General features: G+C 44.8%; 1 protein-coding gene across 2 annotated transcripts in view; it reads right to left on the reverse strand.

Moving 5' to 3' along the window:
* SMOC1 (SPARC related modular calcium binding 1) overlaps nt 1-16,612 on the reverse strand; it is a 133,589-nt gene extending 116,977 nt beyond the window's left edge. For both annotated transcript variants that reach the window (XM_074909106.1, XM_074909105.1), the window contains exon 1: nt 16,327-16,612. In XM_074909106.1, the coding sequence (XP_074765207.1) occupies nt 16,327-16,434 (108 nt within the window). In that variant the 5' untranslated portion in view covers nt 16,435-16,612. The remainder of the gene's footprint in view (nt 1-16,326) is intronic.
* Between the last annotated feature and the right edge of the window lie 3,411 nt (nt 16,613-20,023).

Here is a 20,023-nt window from a genome sequence, read left to right on the forward strand (position 1 = left end):
GGTAAGAAGCTGGGCTTCTGAAACAGGAGAGATGCATCTGCTCTCAATGTAAGCTGGGCATCCAGTCTCCAAAAGGTAACAGTTGCAAGCAGCCATGGATTTTTCAATTACTGTGCTTTTAGATGCCATTTCAAAGGTTAACCTTACTCAATTCACTCGCGTGATGCATGAATTAAACAGTTGAAGCACTTTTAAGTGTCTTAATTGCCTAATAACTAGAAGTGCAAAGTCAGTATGAACAGAAAGAGCTCATTTTCAGTGTGGTCCATCCCTACAGCCAGCACAGGCAGACTACTAGGAACTGCAATATCATAATGAGAGCTCCTGTATTTATCTAAATGCTGCTCAAATTCCAAGTTATGTCAGTGCTTCAACCAGGAGGCTAGAGCTGTCTAGGGTCCCTTCACTACTTGTCCTTCATTCAGACTTGACCACCAAGGCAAGTGACTAAATCCAGCTCCAGCCATAAAACTGGCAGGCAAAATTTAAGTGTCAGTCCTGCCACAGGAGTGAGTTGTTGCTTTGTCCTGCTGGGAGCTACAGACAGACAAGTTCAATACATAGCAGGGGATCAGAAAACACACTCAGCCATGAGCCTGGAGACAAACCAACAGTATGCATTTAACAAATGATTGTTTATGGGTTGAAAAGAGACCAGAAACAGGAGGCTGCTACAGCTCAGGAGTACACAACTAAGTTTGTTTTTTGTTGTTTCTTTGCCAACAATCTTAACCATCGATACATCCACAGCTAGGACAAGCCCTTTTTTTTTTTCTTTGTTTTACTTAAAGCTTGTACAAAATCCTGTTAAAAGGCAGCAAGCAATGCAAGAAAGTACATACAGTTTTATTATCGCTTTAAAGTGTAAGGTCAGTAAGTGCTTGTGAATTACTGCAGTGGCATAGCCTTCATGAGGCTTTGAGAAACAATTTTGTAAAGGCCTAAACCCTCAGATTAAAATGTTAGAGAAGCTGGCAGATTCTAGAAACTTTAAAAGGTTTATTTCTATCCTGTTTGGAGACTGTGACCAAAATTACTAACTTCTGTCCAGCAAAAGACACAGTTTAAAGACAACTATCAGAGAAAGGTTTTAGCCTCAAGCAACAGTAAAAAAAACCCCAGGCTTGTTAAGAGATGAGAAGTGAAGTTTTAATCTTTGATTTACAGTTAAGTAGACAAGTATTTGGGCAGTAGCTTTTCTCTGAAGCCACTTCTGTTCAAGTATTTCATATTCCTCTCCATTAGCAGGCACAGAGCACTAGCACTATTAGACATCAAGTTTCAGCACCTGCAACTTGAACTCTAAGAGATGAGAACTGCTCATAAATTAAACTAGTGTGAAGTTTTATTCTTTTCCACATGATCCTATATCTCACTGGATAACACTCACATGACTCTAGATAGGCTTTTTGCTGATAAGGGCCAAACATACTTTCATCAGGGAATCAAAGCATAGGGGCCTGTCCACACCCAAGGATGCAGAACACCAGATCCAGATGTTATAGAGAATAAGTTTCCCAGGATTTACAGTATCTGGCACTCCTCTTTCAGAATTATTCAATACCAGGACCAGCAATATCACATCTTCCCATTGTTAACTGTGTGCTCTCTTCCCTTTCCAAAAAGGGAAGGTGAAGAGCCAATCCTAGTCGGTCTGTGACAGCCTTGCAGCACCATGCTTTTTAGATTTAGAGGCTCCTTAAGGAGCCAGAACTTACAGAAATTAAGATCTAGGTGCCTAAATTCTTCTGGGATTTAGCACCCATCACCCACCCAACTCACTACCAGAGAACCTACATCAGTACCCCATGATCTGAAATACCAGTAGTGTGTAGAAGCTAGAATGCCAAAGAACTTAAAGTAAGATGATCACACTTTCCCCTCCCTTACTGTGGAAGTCACTCACTCCCCCTAAGTCACACACATGCCTGCAAAGCAGCTGTTCACAATCAGTACAGAACAGCAATACTCTGGAAGCTGAGGCACTCATATGGAAAAAACAGTAGTACAATCAATACTGAAATCTACATTCATATGTGAACAGAACCTGAAAGTACTCAGTGAATTTGAGGCAACATCTTAAAAATGAAAAACACAGTAGAATACATGTTAGTCTGTATCTTCTGAGTTTATTTAGGTACATTGGCACCTTTCACAGCAAAACCATATGCAACTTCTGTAAAACACCTACACTGCCTTGAGAAGAGTCAAAGCAGTTGACTTCAGGACACAACCAGTTTGACTGACATGTGAATTCCACATTGGTGGTACTTCCAGAAGCACAGGCACATCCACTGACAGGCCAAGGCAGAATTGCTTCTTCAACCTGTAGACTAACAGTGTAGAACCTGGTCTGATCAGCTGTGTGGGGCTTACTTGGCAAGGTTTTGACAGCAGCATGGTGCAGAGGTGGCCTCTGTGAGAAGTCAGGGGCTGCTCTCTGCTGGACACAGCTGGTTCCCCAACACATCCCTGACGACCAAAGGTGAGCCCATCAGCCAAGTTGGCAGTGCCTCCAAAAGCATACTTAAAAGGCAGACTGTCACATGGCAGGGGGAGGAAGTGTGAGAAGGAGGTATTCTAAATGCCAAAGCAGAGATTCCTCTGCAGCCCATACAAGAGACCACGGTGGAGCAGGTATTGCCCTGCAGCCCATGGAGATGATGCCATGCCAGAGCAGCTGGTCATTTCCTGAAGGAAGTTGCATCCCATAAACAGCCTATAATACAGCAGAAGCCTTTCTTGTTTGCAGAGTTCAGTCACCATCCTCACACTTCAGCTAAGAGCCGCCCATGCCATTTAGTCCTGTAGACAACTTACTGCCATCTTGCTTGTCATTGGAGGTGACAGACCTAAGAAATACAGGGATAGTTTGAAATCTAAAAAGGAAGCTTTCTCTTGCATAAATTAATAAAACAACAAATAAATCAACCAAGGAAAGGAATGGAGAATTAAATGAATGCAAATGATTAATTAGTTCTGTTTAATCTTCTCATGTTGACTGACACCAACTCAGAAGTTCTGAGCTCTCCCATCTATCCAGGAGAACTGTTGACCTTCCAGACTGATAAAGAAACACCTGCATTTTGGGTTTTTTCTAGCCTAAGAGCTTATATTGCAATTACCAGAGCAGATTCCAAGCTTCAACCAAGACACACACTTGCAAGTTACTCATTCAGTCTTCCACAACTGCCTCTTTAGCAGCTTGTAGTGTCTGTTAAATCTCAACTGGCAGTGATTCAAAGTGGGATGACTTCATATCTTCCTCAATTTCCACAAAGACTTCTCCTGAAGTCAAAAATCACATTTAAAGGGAAGCTTCCTACAAAGTCAAATTCACTGTAGTAGTAGTTCCAGCTAAAACCATTCAAGCTGAGCAGCCTTTGCACTGGGTACCATCAGCTTCCTCCCCAGAAAATACCTAAGGCAGAGGCATGTCTCTCTCTAAAGTAAGGGGAAAACTTCCTGGTGCTTTCCCTTCACTTCAGGAATCTGGAGTTCCAAGCCAAGTGCTCAAGATGAACAAGAAGCCAGGCAGCAGCTTGACAAGTTTCAGTTAAATAGTTGATACTGAAATCCAGCCCTGTTTTATAAGCAAAAATAAGGACAGAGCTGGGGAATGAGGAAAAAGAAAGTACTCCTTACTCTTTGGGAAAAGAAATTCTTCCTTGAACACTGTCCCCTGCCTATTCTAAGATGTTTCCTCTATTCAGAGACATCAAATCCTGGTTGCAATTTAATACAGGCATTAACTAAGGAAACTTCATCAGTGCCAGCATTTGTAAGTGCTGTCTTCAGTAAGTATCTTGTTGAATCCAGTAGTGACTTCATTCTGACACTTTGTGTAAACAATGCCTAGCACTGGCATCAATCACCTCACAACAAAACTGATGCCAAGAGTCTTGTATTTTTACATCAGCATCTGCTAGTGAAACAAAAGCCACTAGCAAGTCCCACTAAAGCAATTTTAGATAAGTATGGTTCTACCCATCTGAACACTGGAATGAGATTTAACAAGATTATCTCTTCTCACTTGATCCTAATTGATTGCCTTAGGAAATGTATGGATATGCATGAACATTAGTCTGCCATACAGGGAAGAGTTGACATGCTTGGATTAGGTTGTTTGTGGTAACCCCTAGGTTTGCTTTCTAATAAATACTAACCAGAGTCAAGCCAAAGATAACACCCTATTTTGTCCTCTTAATCTAAGGTGACCTCATCATGTCTACCATTAGCCTTCCGGCACTTCCTGAATATAAACGCTTGTATTCTCCATGGTCTTATGCAAGGTGAAGACAAGGAAAGAGAAGTGAAAGTCATCTTTAGCTTTTGCTCTGACACATTGCAGTTAATCACTGCAGTGAAAGGTTGATTACATCTCTACACCTGAGAAGAGTTTATCAAAGCTGAACAAACCAAAGAAAAGCATGTCAGGTGGAAAAATCTATGTGCAGTTTAACTTCATTTACTTGCACCAGTGATTTGCAAAGAAAAGCATGAATTCCTGAGGTTGGACTCACCTTTGGCAGGAGGAAGGCTTCAGGCAGGGTTCAGCAAGAACTACCAAGTTCAGAACTGTTCTCCCACTCTCCTTGCCCTGCATGAACAGAGGCACACACAGGGTATACATATCTTGGAGGGTGTGGAGCAGCTTTTGACAAGAGTCTGGACATAAGGAAAAAGCTAGTCAGAAGCTTTTCGTGTATAACTATCAGGGTGATACTATCAGTGGGCAGGTTAACTTAGAAGTAGTTTTAGTGGAGGCTCATGTAAGGTCAGATGTGGACACTTGTAAGAAAATCAATAATGAGCTAAGAGTTGCATGAGACACCTGAGAAAGTACCAAGTTTAACAGGAAGAACAGTTACTGTGATGATGCATACCATTTTTAACATAGGGAAAGGGAGATATGCCTTTGGAACTCAGTCTTTGCTACAGTGAAAAACCTGCTGACAGCCAAGACTTTCTGTTTGGGACTGTCATTCACCCAACAGCACAAGTGTTGCTTGCAGCTTTTAAAGTTTCAACTAAAATCAAATCCTTCTTTTCACAAATCGCATGGGATTTTCCTACCGAACTCTCCCCATCTATTCTGGGCCTCCTGAGAAGGAAAGTCCCTAGGTTACGTGAAGCAACTGCAGAAGCTTTTTTTGGTTTCAGTTTGTCTTCATGCCAGCAGAACTGGAAGCCAATCTTGGAGACTTTTACATATATTCTTTAAGAGTTCCGACAGAAAACAAAAACTTTGTTTACTTCTGACACTCACCAGTTATTCAACCTGGATCAGTGTCTCACATATTCGGCTGAAAATGTACTTGTCATACAACTGGGTCAATTAGAGATGTTGAAGGGCAGGTTTTAAGAATGCTTAAGTTTACCCAAGTGTGGCAGATTTCTTCCCCCCACTCAGTTCCAAATTCAACATCAAAAAACTCTATAGTGTTGTAGAAAACATACTGAGTTTTTCTGAAGTTAACTCTACAGGCAAAACTCAATTTGGGAGTTGGGACTGATTTTTTTTAATTACTTTCATACAAGAACCACACACACAAACCAGGATAGCTTCATCCTCCTAGGATAAGGGTTAATATAGCTACACATTATAGCTGTTTATACACTGACAGATGTTACAACACAGAGCAGATGAGTTAAGGTACTTTGTCCTATGGATGCTTTTACATCCAAAGTAGAAATCTGCAAACCATTCACTGAAGTATGTGGATGAGCAACAGCTAGCTTCAGTTCGGATACTGCTGTCAAAGTGCTTCAGGTAAAGAAGCACTTTCTTTTGTGGTAAAGAAAAGCTCAACTTTTCTGTTCCCAAACCAACTAGTTTGGAACTCCTTTAAGTATCTATCATTACCAGTAAAAATCCTGAAAATTAGTCTCATTGACAACTGAGGACAAGGACAACAGCATCATCAACCCTCGTTTCACACTGATTGCTTCCTTCTCCGCATCCTATTCACCCTCAAGAGTCACCTATACTAGCGACAACATGGCAAAAGTTTAACTTGACTAGTTATTTAAAGCTCCATCAGCCACCTTAAATATAATTCTGATTTTCAGGGTGTGCATAACTGGTGAGCTGTGAAGTTCAGGAGAGTTCCTGCAGTTAGATTTTAATAACTCTACAAGTTTTAAGAAGGGTAGTATCTTAGGTGACAGCTCAAGACCAGCAGAATACAATTTTTTTTCTGTCAGCACATGTTACTTCAGGAGAACTGAGAAGAGGACAAAACCTGGCAGCCTTAGAAAACTTCAGGTTTCCAAGACTTCAACAGCTATAGCCAGTAACATCCAGACTACTTCAGAGCCAACTGACTTGCCTCAATGTAAGAGTCCTTAATTTAAAAAAGAAAACCACCATGAAGTTGGAGCATAAAGCCCTTTCAGAGCTCACTGTGAAGAGAATGCTCAGCTCCCTGAAGTTCCTGAAGATCGGCATCCAAAAAAATAAATTTGGACTGACATACTTCCAGACAATGGGTCTAACCATCATTAATACTATCACCAGCAAAGTATTATGTCCATTTTGTAAATGCCTGTAGAAATTGCACCACTACTCCTTCTACAGTTCAAGATTAAACTAGGAAGAGTAAAGCAAGCACAAGACCAGTTACTGCCACCAAGAGAACATCTTGTCTCGATGCAGCAGAACCTCACTGGCTCTACAGAGCACCTAACAAACTAAAGCCTGTAGAAGACAGCTTTGACCTTCAATCCTGCACCTAAGGGTATGATTTCTGCTCCTAAAAATACTGTCTGTACCTGTGTAATAGTAAAGAAGGAAAGATAGCCTATAGACACTGACAAAGTCAGAGGAATGCTAGTAGCAACCTTGATAAAAATTGTTTATCCCCTTATGGAAAGCATTAGCCACTCATTGGGTAGCACAGCCACTAGCTATCACTAAAATACCTTCTTCCACCATTGGGTATTACCTATTCATAAGCAGCAGCTGCTCTGCCATCATTTCATATTTTACCTACAAAGCTACAGGACAGCATCTCTAGATTAACCTGAGGTGTTCAGGTACAGCAGCCAGAAGCACCATTCTCTTACAGTCAAGAAGTAAACACATGGCCTTGTATACATGCAGTACACTTAGGATATCCTATCCCATGGCAACTGTGTTCAGAAGCTAAGTTAAAGCTCTAACAGGATAGATTTCTGCATCAAGCATAATTCTCAGGAATATTTCAGATGCATTGCATCCAACTGAGAACAAATAACACCACCAGCAGCAGCACTGGGAATCCAACTGGCTACAGTTTGTTAAAACAGCAGGAAGATATGGCAGCAGTGCTGCATTACTGCCTTACACTAGATTCCTTACCAGACAGAACACCAAAGCCCTGGAGGTAGATATTGGTATTGGTTTTAAATTAAAAGGGTGGAGCAAGTTCTTCTAGATTTACATATTTTTAGAATAAGACACAGAAAGTGAAGCAAGTGAAGTTAATCTCTAGAATTCTGTAGCAAAAAAACAGTGTTCACTTTATGAACAGCCCTGCTCATTTTATACATGTCAGTCTTTTATGGACTTCTACCTTAGATTTATTTTGCTTCCACTAAAACTGAGAACTGTATATATTAAAACTCAGCTTTCCCTTACAAGTTTGGAGCAGATTATCCTCTAGTGTTCCAGACACATGCACATTTTTTAAAGCTACTTTTGCACACAGCCTATCTACTTTTGCAGCACTTGCTGGCTCACTTTTAAGAGCAGAGGAGTAAGCCAAAAAGCTCCAGGTAGAAGCCAACAAGAGTTACCACCATTGTGTATGGTAACTAGACCCAAATCAGAAGTAGATACTTGGCACAGACAGAAACCCCTTTATCTGGCCAGTATCCACAAACTCCAACTCATTTAATATCCTCCACTTGGAAATTACACCCAAGAGCTTCTGGCTTTTTAGTTCTTAACTTGTACCTCATTCCACCAAGTATCTGTTTAAACCTAAGTGTAGACTGCATGTAAATCTGCTTCAAAGAAATGGGAAGGGAAATAGTTTGATGTACCAGCTAGAATAGGCTCTTTAATCTTCATGTTACGCAAGGGATGCTATGCTGCAACAAAAGATTATCGTCCTATCTGCTTCTGAGTGGTGTGTATCTGGTACACACAGAAGCAAGATCCAGAGATAGTGTACATCTGGACATCTTTCCAATAGGCATGTGTCCCTGTTGTATATTAAAGGATACCACTACCTTTACCAGGTGTTTTCACCTGAGGATGCTTCCTTATCTAGTTGATCCCTGGTTAACTCCCCCTCTATATGTAGCCATACTGCTGCCTCTGCAGCCCAAGGAACAGCCATGAGCCCACTCAGTTTCACAGTGGCTGTAGAATATAGAATAGTCACCTTTACATTAAGACTGTATTGGATTGTTTTAATTTGCAGGCATGTCAAACCCTAAAGTATTAGAATTACAACTGAAAGATCAGAGGATCTCATATTTCAGGCTTTCTGTATAGCCAAAACAAAAGTTCTTAACCCAGTATTCTGGAACTCCACAAGAGTATACAACAAGGACTATTCCATGCATCACAACAAGCCTAAGTATAGCAGCTGAGCTAGCGGACTTCTCTCATCAGAAGGCAGAGTATGGTTTCTCCAAGCAATTTAAGTGATTGATCTCAGTCATAGAACAGGGAAGAGAACAGGGATGGGCAACATTTTCCACATTCCTCCTAGTCCATGACCCAGCTAATGGTTAGAGATGACTGGTAGCCAAAAGAAACTCTGAAACAGAATCTACCCACTAAGCATCTGGAACCTCTCCTCCCTATTTGAGGATCAGCACTTCCTTCTGGATACAATTCCAACTATCATTAACTGGACCAGTGGCCAAGAAGAAACAACTTGCTTTTTTGAGTTTTATCTGTTCTACTTCCCCATCTTCCTTATTCCTACACACCTTCCCTTCCTACGATTCTTTCTATCAGAAGCCCATCCATGAAAAAGTCCTCACCTTTACTACCCTGTAACCTCAGCTTTTACCAGCTATCTCAGTGGCACAGAACAGCAGGCTTCTTCTACTCTCAAAAGGGTGAAATTACATTCTTCCACTTTGCCACAGGACTCGGAACACAGAAAAATTTTTAGGCCAATGCTCTTCCAGCAATGGGTCAAATTTAACTTTAGACTGACAAGGGTGCCATGTAGCCTACTGAACTAGTCTCATTAGACTGAGTCTATGCATCGCACAGAGAGAATGTTGAATGCAGACAGTTTTCTTCTTTCCCCTTAGTCACTCCAAGTCTGAGCATTTGGGACAAGGCAACCCAGTTTACAGAACTATGGCATATGGTCTGGGTCTACACTCAGGTACTGAACAGTGTGGTACTCTGTAGCACTTACCTGTATACTACTGTCCTGCCCACATTCATTCATGTTCTTCATCCAGAAGTAGTAATTACTCCTTAGGAACTCCAGCTCCATCCCAGGAGAGGAGTCTGGGTGCCCATGGCAGAGCAAGTTATCTGCCTACACACATCAGTTTCTGCATGGCTTCCTCCACCTGCATGGAAGAGTCTGCCAGCAGCACTGGTGGGGTAGCTTGCCTAGGCTTTGCTGCCAGACTCTTACTTAACAAAACCCTGAGCCAAACTTTATTGATGCAGCCTCTGTTCCTATAGTAACTAGTGTTATTTTCCCACCTCTAGGCACAGGTGCTTCCCCTCAAGGTCTAAGGTTGCTCTCATTTCACACCTACCACTCACTTCCCCACTGCATAGCTACATGCCACTCCAAATGAGAACACACCTGTCAGTGGGCCCTCAAAAGCAGCTGGCTCAGCCACAAGCCAGGGGGAGGCAAAAATGCACAAACTCAACACACAGGCATGTCCTCCCAAGCAGGCTACAGCTGGGAGACCACCAGGGAAGAGTTTGACAGCACAGGCAGTTGAGACTTATGGGGGCTCCTAGGCCACTGCTCTGAGGACAGAAGCACAACCACCCCAGAGACACCAGCACTAGAAACATCTGACAGGACAGCCTTCCACCAAGGCTAATGCTGGCACCTTAGCATCAGCCAGTTACTCCCAGGACACCCTTAAGACTACCTTGGAAGGGTCACACAGACGAGAATGAACCCCTTCATAAGGCAAAGCCTCTGTTTGCTCCATCACCCCTCCCCTCACTGTAGGGACTGCACTTCCAGCATGTAGGCCTTTTACTCAGATAGTACAGGCTTCCCCCAGCAATTCCTGCAGGGGAGCATTGCAACCATGTTTGTCTCCTCAATTTCATAAGAAATCACATTTGTGAGTGGGCAGGCCCACTATACAAGACAGTGTTTTCCTCACCAAACAAGCAGATGATTCCTCTCTAATACTCATGAATATCACTAACACTATCTACAGTGTTACTGCAGCATCCCACAGGAGTCTAAGTCACATCAAGAGGCTACTGTGATAAAGAGAAAAACCATCCAGGACAGGAGCCACGAGCATGATTTCAAGGTAAGGCCTCATCCAGAGGGAGCCGACTGCTCTCAGGCTGAAGAGCTGCTGATAGCCTACATGAGGTCACATACAAAGAGCTCCTTTGTATGGTGGGTGGTTGTTTTCACTGCCCTGAGTGCAAGCTTTACACTCTGGTGTAACTAGTTATGCTTTCCTGCTGTTACTCTCCTATAGTTACAATGCGCCCCCCCCCGCCCCCCCAAAAAGGGGGCGGAGTTACATTCTCGGTCATCACCAGAAGGGTTTTGGTGCTAGAATACTCCCTCCTTGTACCTGCAGGCAGTAAAGCCACCACACAGAGAAAGCTTCACAGGGCTCACATGTAAGCTGCTGAACACAAGCCTTGTGAGCCAGTCAGAAGAGGGAGACAGTTACATACCACATTTGTCACATCCTGGTAGTTTCTCTGTGTAAGCAAACAGCTCACACTGACCTTCACATCTTACCCAGAAAGCTCCAGCACAGAAGTGATTCACCCACAGCAACAGCAGCCTTCAGTGTTGGGGTAAGGACTTCACAAATGGAAGAGCTTCTCACAAACATGCATAGGAAGCTTAAAGTCCTACCAATACAATGACAGTAGTTAAACTTTTAACACAACAAAGTAGGCTTCATAGTTCAAGTCACAAGTTTTAACATCCACTTCTCTGCTAGAACTTTACTTGATGACAATGCAGTTAACTCCCACCACTGCACACCAAGCTCAGCTCAAGGTCTGCTGTGTGAGAAAGTCCCTGGATGTTGGGTCAACACCAGACCTTGTGGCAGCTGCCAGGGGGGTGGGGGGGGGCTCTGACAGAAAGCCATGCTGTCACACAGGAGGCTGTATGACAGTCAGCACAGCAGCCTTCAAGGGTTAGGTTCAGTTTCACCTGTATTGCTCCATGCTTAGCTTTTAATGTGAGCATAAAGTTTATTGTGTAACACTTAACTGCACTGTCAGATGTGCCAGCCCCAGAAAGAACTGGGGATTCAGCAGCCAAGTAGGAGACAAATGGGTTTTTGTTTGTTTGGGGTTTTTTGACATAGTAATGTCGCAATTAGTTTGAGATGGCAGGATAAGAACATCTAAGATATTTAAACAGCAGTATTAATATTTCAGAACTACTATACCACTGAAATGAGGTTTACAGTCATCTTACCAATTGCTTCAGGCCATCTGGAAATGAAAGAAGCCAAGACAGCATCTGCTCTGCGCTGATGGCAGTGAAGATTACCTTAGCACATGACTAGTGCTAGAAACTTGAGAACTAGTCCAAGAGGTTATCATTGTAGGTGTTCTACTGGCTACAGAGCTTGCTGCCACCCCCAGCAGAAATACATGAGCAGTTTCTTTTTCTGTATCAAATCTTCTGGTGGCCAGAAATCTTTCATTAGCATCATAGGTCATTAACTTGAGTGAAATAGTCTCATAGCAAACTCAGAAGCTGAGGCAGTTAAAACACCAACTCGACGACTACATGGAGCAAGTCAGATCCCACACTTTTTTCCTGTTTAGAACAGGACCTGCCATTCTAATACTAATGTATTGGAACATAACATTTTAGTATTTCTCCACACAAGAATTAATCCTGTTCTTCAACAGTAGCATAACATATAAAAAGCAAATCAGATCAGTTTCTTTGGTACACATCAAGGAACTCAGTTGACTAAACTTCTAAATAGGAACAAGGAGGGGGAGAAATAACTAGTATACTCTCTATATAATTAGAGCTTCCACTTAGGCAAGAACATCTCTCAAACCAAAACAGAGTGTCTATAACCAAAAGCTATTTGCCATAGAGTAACAAATCTGTCCTGTCAGGGGACGCTTGTCTAAAGACTTGCCTTTGGGTACTTACTCCTTCATTAAAATTACTCTCCAACAGTAAGGAAATCTAAAACATTAAAATGCTTCAGTTATTACTTATCAGCATAGACCTTTGCAATGCAGAGCGATGATTAAGCTCAAAGCAAGAAACAAAATACAGCTATTGAAAACCTATCCTAAGTTTCACTCTTCTAGTTCTCCTTCATATAGAGCCCCTTGCTTTATATTTTTATCATACATCCTTTTCTGATTTCCTCCCACTATGAAGAGCAGTGTCCCTAATAGAGCATCTGTAAAGATACCTGCTTTGTGGAGCCTTCCCAGCAGGGCTCCAATAAGAACATACATGCAGCTTCTTGGCACAAGCTACAACACTGCTTGCTCCTCCAGAGGGAATGGCAAAACTGCAGAAGCCTTTTCAGCACTTTTTATCGAGGTTTTATTTGGGGTTTTAACCAGTAGCCAGCTGCAGCACAGAGCTCCCATTGCTCTGTGGCACTCCAGTTTATGCACTGGAATATGTGGGTATCTTCACAGTTTTACTATCTACTCCCCTTTACAACAGCACTGAACTGGAAGGTCCCTCCCTATCTCCAACCAGCATGTCTTTCAAGGACAGATAGGGCATGTTTCCACACATGAAACTAGGAAGAAAGTTACAGTGATTGCCCTGCCCTCCTCCTCCATTCCTTAGTCCTCTGCTGTCACTGGGGGGGTACAGATCTCCAATATTCCAGAAATCCAAGCCTGTTCCTAGGACAGCTTGACTGCTACAGTCATGTTCTGCTCCTTTTGCTAGCACTCACCATTTTCCTGTGCTAGTATTGTCATTACTGCCACCAACAGTTCTCTGCCATAAATGAAGCAAGTTCATAATAGTCAGGCATTATACTCAAAAAGCAAGGGGCCTACACAGATCAATCTTTTTGAACTAGAAGACAGACAAGGGTCACAATTTATTGTCCAGATGAGGGAAAATAGCTTAGTGGCACAATCTATTTAACCTGCTGTGAAAGTACTGCTCAAATGTACCACAGAGTAGGAGATGCAAGAGCCAGCCCAGTCAAGCTCCCCATCTATCACTCTGGGGTCAAGGAAGGGAAACAGAAAGACCTGGCTTGTCACACAAGCACAGATGTCATGCCAGCAGAGAGGGAAGCACACAGGAAGAGAATATGAATAGAAAGCAAAGGCTGATTATCTTTTTCCAGAAGATAACATCCTTCAGACAGACATTTTCCAAGTATAGTCAGTTGACTACTTTCACTGTGCTCTTTAGACCTACAAGAGAAGTGACCAAGCAATTGTGTAACACAACAGAAGTTTTTCTAGAGTCTGTTAAGTGAGGAAACAAGCTATTTCTAGGACACCCATGGTATTGGATTTACTATGGGGCTTCACTTGAGACAGTTATTATTAACTGTTGGTGGGCCACAACATATGTATGAAAGCCAGATGTTTCCTACAGGTCATTGACAATTCCCAAGTCTAAGGGATTCATGTCACTGCTCATAGTTTTACTATAACAGGAAACAGCAAGATTTGCACAGCTTTTGAGAGCCAGAAGTACCTCAGCAGGCCATTAGATACTAACTGCACTTGTAATTGACCTTGGTATTCAAGTAATCATCTTGAACTAACCCACTTCATCCTAAAGTTTGATCCCTTATTGGCACAAGATATGTAGATGTACTTATTTCATTTCAATACTCTCTAGTTTTTCATCATTTTCTCAAACAGTAGCAAGGCATATTTCTCTGCCTATGTATTCAGTGACAGTACTGGCTGCCCAGTCTAGCAGCAACACTACAGTAATAAAAGGGAAATGCGAGGAAGATCAAGAACTTGCTTCAAGCATTATTGCTGCTCATTTAAGCTCATTGAGTAGGATTAAAAGCTGCTGTTCACCTTTAAGAGTATTTCAGCTTGCAAATATTGTAGTTCTAGTGCTTACCATACAGAAAAGAATATGTGAAAGGGTAAATATCACACTTGGCAATTGAACAACTACATGATCAGACCCCAGAACTGCAACACTGACACCCCCCTCCCCATCCAGGGAACGTTCCTGACAGAAATATGATCTTGATCACAAGTCAGCATGAGAGAGACTGATGTAACTTAGTAATCATCATTAAAAAATGAATAATAAAGAATTTTCTTGCGTACATTAGAATCTAAAGTATGGCACCTTTATACTAATGACAACTTTACTGTCAATGTCTAATCACTAGAAGAGATAAAGCTCAGGGGCTTATCATATCAATCAACATGTTTGCAAATGAGCAAACCAAACTCCCCACCTTCACGTGCACTTAAGCATGACATTTAGAAGGGTGAGAAGACAGGCTTCATCAATTAAGATGCCTGCAAGTTCACAGCCTTCCACTTAAGAGATCATAAGTTTAAGCAGTTAAAACTTTAAGGCACATCTTTCTACAGAACTGTAGACATTGGTGCTCACAGCTGATATTCTCCCCCAGTCATGAAGGGAGAAATGGCAAAGTCAGAGAAACGGCAAAGTCCGTTCACTTAAAGCAAAAGCTAAATCAGTAGTCCTTTGTATTTGGTTTTCCACTCTCCTGAAGTAGCTCCCATTCCAAAGACGACACAGCACTGGGAGCAATTAAACAACCTTGTAAAGTGCAGTATATGAAAATGGCATATACGAAAAGTGTTTGATAGACAGGCTCATTTTGCAATTATGCACTGCCATTGGAATTTTTTGTTTTATTCTTTGTTTGAATTGATCTTCATTAAAGCATTTAGATACGGGTGCTGATGAAAGGCCCTAGACATCTAGCCAGACTCTTACTTATCACCTCAAAGCTCCTCTCTACTTGGCACCACTCCACTTTTGAGGTTTATGCTTGGTATCGGGTAATACAGATATATGCATAAGACCCCTATGTTTCCCCATCCTTTAGAGCAGGTCTCCAAGAATTTATGGCACACACACTAGTTCTGATCTGCCACGTTCTACAGTTGCTGTTACACATCTGGCTGTAAAAGAGGCTACACAGCACAGCTGAACACAAGGACACCAGTGCAGCCAGTACACTTTCCCTAACTCTGAAAAGCATTTAACTGCCACCATGGTCAAACAGCACTTCTATTAAAAAAGTAGAACATTGTGCTCAAGTCCCTTATTGTTATACTTCGGCCGAGTAGAGATTCCAAAGACTCCTGGTCTTGCCTAACCACGGCGTAAGTTAATTAGGTACTACATTTCATAGCATTTCAGACTGATGGGTCAAGAATGCGCATGGTCAATGCATCCAACACGCCTGCAGAGAGATCAAGTTTTTCCACTTACCCAGAGCTCTGCTTTTATTGCAGCATTGGCTGAAGAACAGCTACTGTTTTGCAGCTTTATAATTGAAAGCTCTCATGCTACTCCGTAGTGGTGCTGCAGCGGTAATATTAGCTCACTGGGAGGACCATATTTAGAAAAGATGTTGGGTTGTCCCCCAGAGCAATGTAATAGTTTCGTAAGTGAAATTAAGAGCCCCAGTAAGAGGCAAACATTGTCAGATTGAAAAAAACAGAGCTCGACTCCTACAGGGAGAAGTCTGGGCTGAAGGCATCTAGCTTTACTGCAGGGATTCCTTTAATCCCTACTTGGAGCGTAAAAAAAAAAAAAAAGTCCTAAAGGCATGGGCTGGACACAGGGGCAACATTAAATGCGAGAAGAGCAAATACAAAAGCCCAGCCTGCCAACCTCCCCCCTCCCTCCCTTTTCTTCCCCTGCGCCAACTACCAACAAGTTAACGCCGATGCACACACACTTCGCGCATTCGGCGGTACCCGGCTTTTAACGGGCGGGGAGGCCCCGCCAGGGTCTGGGCCCGCGGGGCCGGGGGGGCTGCGCGCCCGCCGCGGGCCGGGGCCGGCCGGGGCTCCCCGCCGGCGGGCACCGGGGCTTCACCTGCGGCGCTGACAGGGCGCGGGGGCGGCGGGCCGGGGGCAGGGCAACCTGCCGCGGCAGGGCGGGCGGGAGAAGGGCCGCCCCGCCGCCAGGGTGGCGACTCACTTACCCGGGGCCCCGTGGCTCGGTGGCCGCGACCCTGAGGCAGATACACCAGCAGCAGCAGCGCCAGCAGGAACGGGCGAGCCCCCGCGCTGCGCCAGGCCCTTGGCACCATCGTCCCTCGGGGAGGGCGGCGGGGTAACGGCGGGACGGCGGGGCTCTGCGGCCACCGGAGGCGGCTCTCCCGGGCGGCCGCCCCTCAGCCCGGCGGCGGCGGGTCCGTTGACGGGCGGAGCGCGGTGCCCCGGGCCGGCTCTGCCCCCTCCCGCCGCGGCAGGTTACCCGCCTCGGCCATGGGGATGCCCGTTATAAAGCCGCGGCGGGGCGGGGCCGGGCGCCACTGACTGCGGCGCGCACCTATCGCAGCGCAGCCGCCGCGAGCCGCGGCCAATGGCGAGGAGGCAGGGCCACCCGCCCCGCCCCGCCGCCGCTCCCGGGCGTGAGGCGGGCGGCGCAGGTTGGCCCCGGGCGGAGCGGTGCGGTGCTGCCGGCGGCCCGGCCAGGGGCGAGCGGCTTCCCCGTGCCGGCGGCACTGGAGCGGCCGTCGCGCCCTCGGCTGCTGGCGGGGTGCGCGGGAGCCGGGCAGCGCCGGCGGCGCTGCGGGAGGCGAGCAGAGGCAGCGCGGCCGGCACTCACCGGGGGGCTGCGCCGCTCGTCCCCTCCGCCCGCCCGAAGCCTTTCTGGGCAGCCCCGGCCCCAGCCCCGCGGCGGCGGCTGACCGTGGCGGTGGCAGCTGAGCCGTGCGGTCGGGTCGGGCCAACGAGCAAGTAAATTTGCCGTAGGAAATTACCTCACGGTCCTCACACCACTTTCCTTGGGTTCGCACTCTCGGGCCAAGGCTGCTGTAGCAGCAAGTTCACGTCTCGGGGTGTGTAGGTCCCCTTGTCACCTCCGTGGCTCGGAACACATCTCAGAACGTGGCTGACCCACAGGCACACAAACTGCCCATCCCTGAAGATCTTCCCCAGCTTTCGCAACTGCAAAAGCGGCCCCACAGCCCGTTGCTCTGCATTGCCCAGCGAAGCCCAGAGACCTCGTGGAGGTGACGTGCTTGGGGTCTTTGCACCAGATGCGGTTTGAGATCGCTTGAGACAGCAAGCCCAACCATCAAGATCAGGTTCAACATCTCTTGAGACAACAAGCCCTTCTAGGCTGCATGTGGGTCCCGGCACGTCCAGGCACAACCAGGCACTCAGTAATGGGAAGCTTGGGTAGAAAGGGAGCGTTGTGTCACACAACAGGCAAGCGGGTGCAGCTGTGGGGCCAGAGCAGGAGAAGGGGAAAAATGGAGATGCATCTACCGGCAGGGCTCAGTCTCTGCAGGCATGTCTGTCTGATCAGGAGCTACAGAGAGAGCAGTACCATGGCAGTAAGATGTAGAACCCAAGTAGTGGAGCTGGAGAGCAAAGCCAAGCCTCTCTCTACCTGCTGAAGTGATGGAGGTACCATGTGAACTGGCCTGGCTTGCATTTACATTGAGTCCTCCTGTAATTTTTAAATTACTAGCATGAGTTTGATGGAGGGCATGGCAGGGCAGTGGCCCAACATTTGCAAAATAATATGCATGGAAGGTCATTGCTGTGCACATAATAGCAATAATAACCTTTTCAAGGGACTGCTTTGTGGTGCTTTTATGGAACACACAAGACACGCAATTTCTTCATACAACGTATTTAACTTTCTTAGTGACCTTACAAGAGGCAATACTCACACTTGTAAAATTCCCTAGAGTGTATCCGCTAGGTATGGGGAGGGGCTGCTACACCCACATGAAGAACCTTGTTACACAGTAGAAGTCATATAATTCTGGCATCTTATCAGAGCAAAGCAGACTGTTTAGCTATAGCGGTTGCTTTAATCTTTCTTTTCTTAAAAAAAAAAAAAAAAAAGTACTTATTTAAAAAATGCCAGTACGTAACATTTGTCATTAGCCTAGGCAGGATAAGCCGTTTGTTACTCACGCGGAGCTCTGCCAGTATTCATTATTCTTGGCTTGCATAGTTCTCCGGAGCTCCAAACCCAGCAACCCATACAAGCCTACTGATGTACCTTAGTCCTAACCCTCACCACTCTGCTATCCTAGTCCTAAGCTTTGCCAACAATTCTTCAATATGGCCTGCGGTATCCTCTGATTTTCCATTTCAAAGTCTCTCTGATCCACACCTGAACTTCTGCCATTCCACATGACATGAGCAGAGAGACCTTGAGGGGAAGAGGAGGGGGAGAGCTGGGAAATCTGAATATGAGTGTCCTTATGTACATCAGGATCAGCTCTGTTGAGGTTGGACAAGTTATACCAGTGCACACCTGACATCTGTGAAAAGACAGGCAGAATCTAGTACAGTTTTGTCGAGGCGGTGATCCCACCACCGAAGTACCACATCATCTCATAGTTAAGTCTTGATTAAATTCCAGTCCAGATAACAATATCCCACTTGCCTACATTCCTCTCTCCAATTTCATCAGGAGGTTTTTTGCATCTGACCTATTTTGTGTGGTGTTTTCATGTGTTCTTTATCACTTGCACTTTAAACAATTATGTCTTCCCTTGGTGTATTTTCCACAGACAAACCCATGGATACTGGGATCTCTCTGTTGCATAAATGCTCATTAACACCATGAAAAAATTATTGTTTTTCCGTTCTCTAACAGAGAATACTGGCTACACTGGAAGCCTACCCTTCAATGCCTATGAGGCCCTGAAACCAGCAGTGTCATAACACCAAGTAGAAGTTCCAGAGAGGCTCAAAAATTCCCAGTAACTGGACCCTTGACCCCTTTGTGGTCAAAGCTGTTCATAACCTTGCAGCATATACTTCTAGACTTGATCAATATTCCCAAGGCCAGGTGTTTCTCTGTAGGGATGTGCATTTCCTTTCCAGATAGTAACTGCCTTAGTGCAATAATCAGGCCAGAAGAGACTCCATAACCTGGCCTATGTATCACAACCATTACATTTCACTGAGCTGTTCTGAGCCCAGAAACCTTAGCAAAGGTGGATGGAGGACATTCAGCCCCACAGTCAAGAGAGAGAATACATGTCTTTGTTCCAGTGGTGAATCACCGTCACCATTGAAATTGCATGCCTGACTCTTTGGCATACTGGGCCTGATACTCCAGTCAGTATGGGTGCACTTTACTGATATGCCATCTTCAAAGAAAAATCTAGGTAAATGAAACAAATGGCTGAAACAGAAAGTTTTGTGCCACTAAATTGTCTGTTCATTCTCTCCAGGTTTCTGGCAAGCAGGAGGTGCCTGCCTTGGGCATTGGTGGCATTGCAGAGATGCTGATGAGCTGAGAGGAGGCTAGTGTCCAAACATAAGAGGAATTGGGTGCCTAACGTTCTCACCTGAGCTCCTCCGAAAATCAATCCCTGCCATCCTTCTGAGGATGCAGTGCCAAACATTGCACTGGCACAGTGCCACTTCAGTCAGTGGTGTCTCACCAGCAAAGAACTTGCCCAGGGTGTTTAACTGAAAACTACAAAGAGAGAGGGGCATGGAACTAGAAGAGAAGTTGTTCTTCATGTCCAGGCATTTGTACACCAGGCTCAAAATTCAGGTCCTTCTGAGGAAGATTTAAGCCCAGCCATAATGAATTCAACTATGCAATGCTGCAAGAGGTAGCACTGAAACTGGTACCGTTGGGGCTTGTTGTTTATACCAGATACACCCTACAACTTGCACCTCTGAAGACTTACC

This window comes from Athene noctua, chromosome 6, assembly GCF_965140245.1.
Source record: "Athene noctua chromosome 6, bAthNoc1.hap1.1, whole genome shotgun sequence".
NCBI classification, from domain to species: domain Eukaryota; kingdom Metazoa; phylum Chordata; class Aves; order Strigiformes; family Strigidae; genus Athene; species Athene noctua.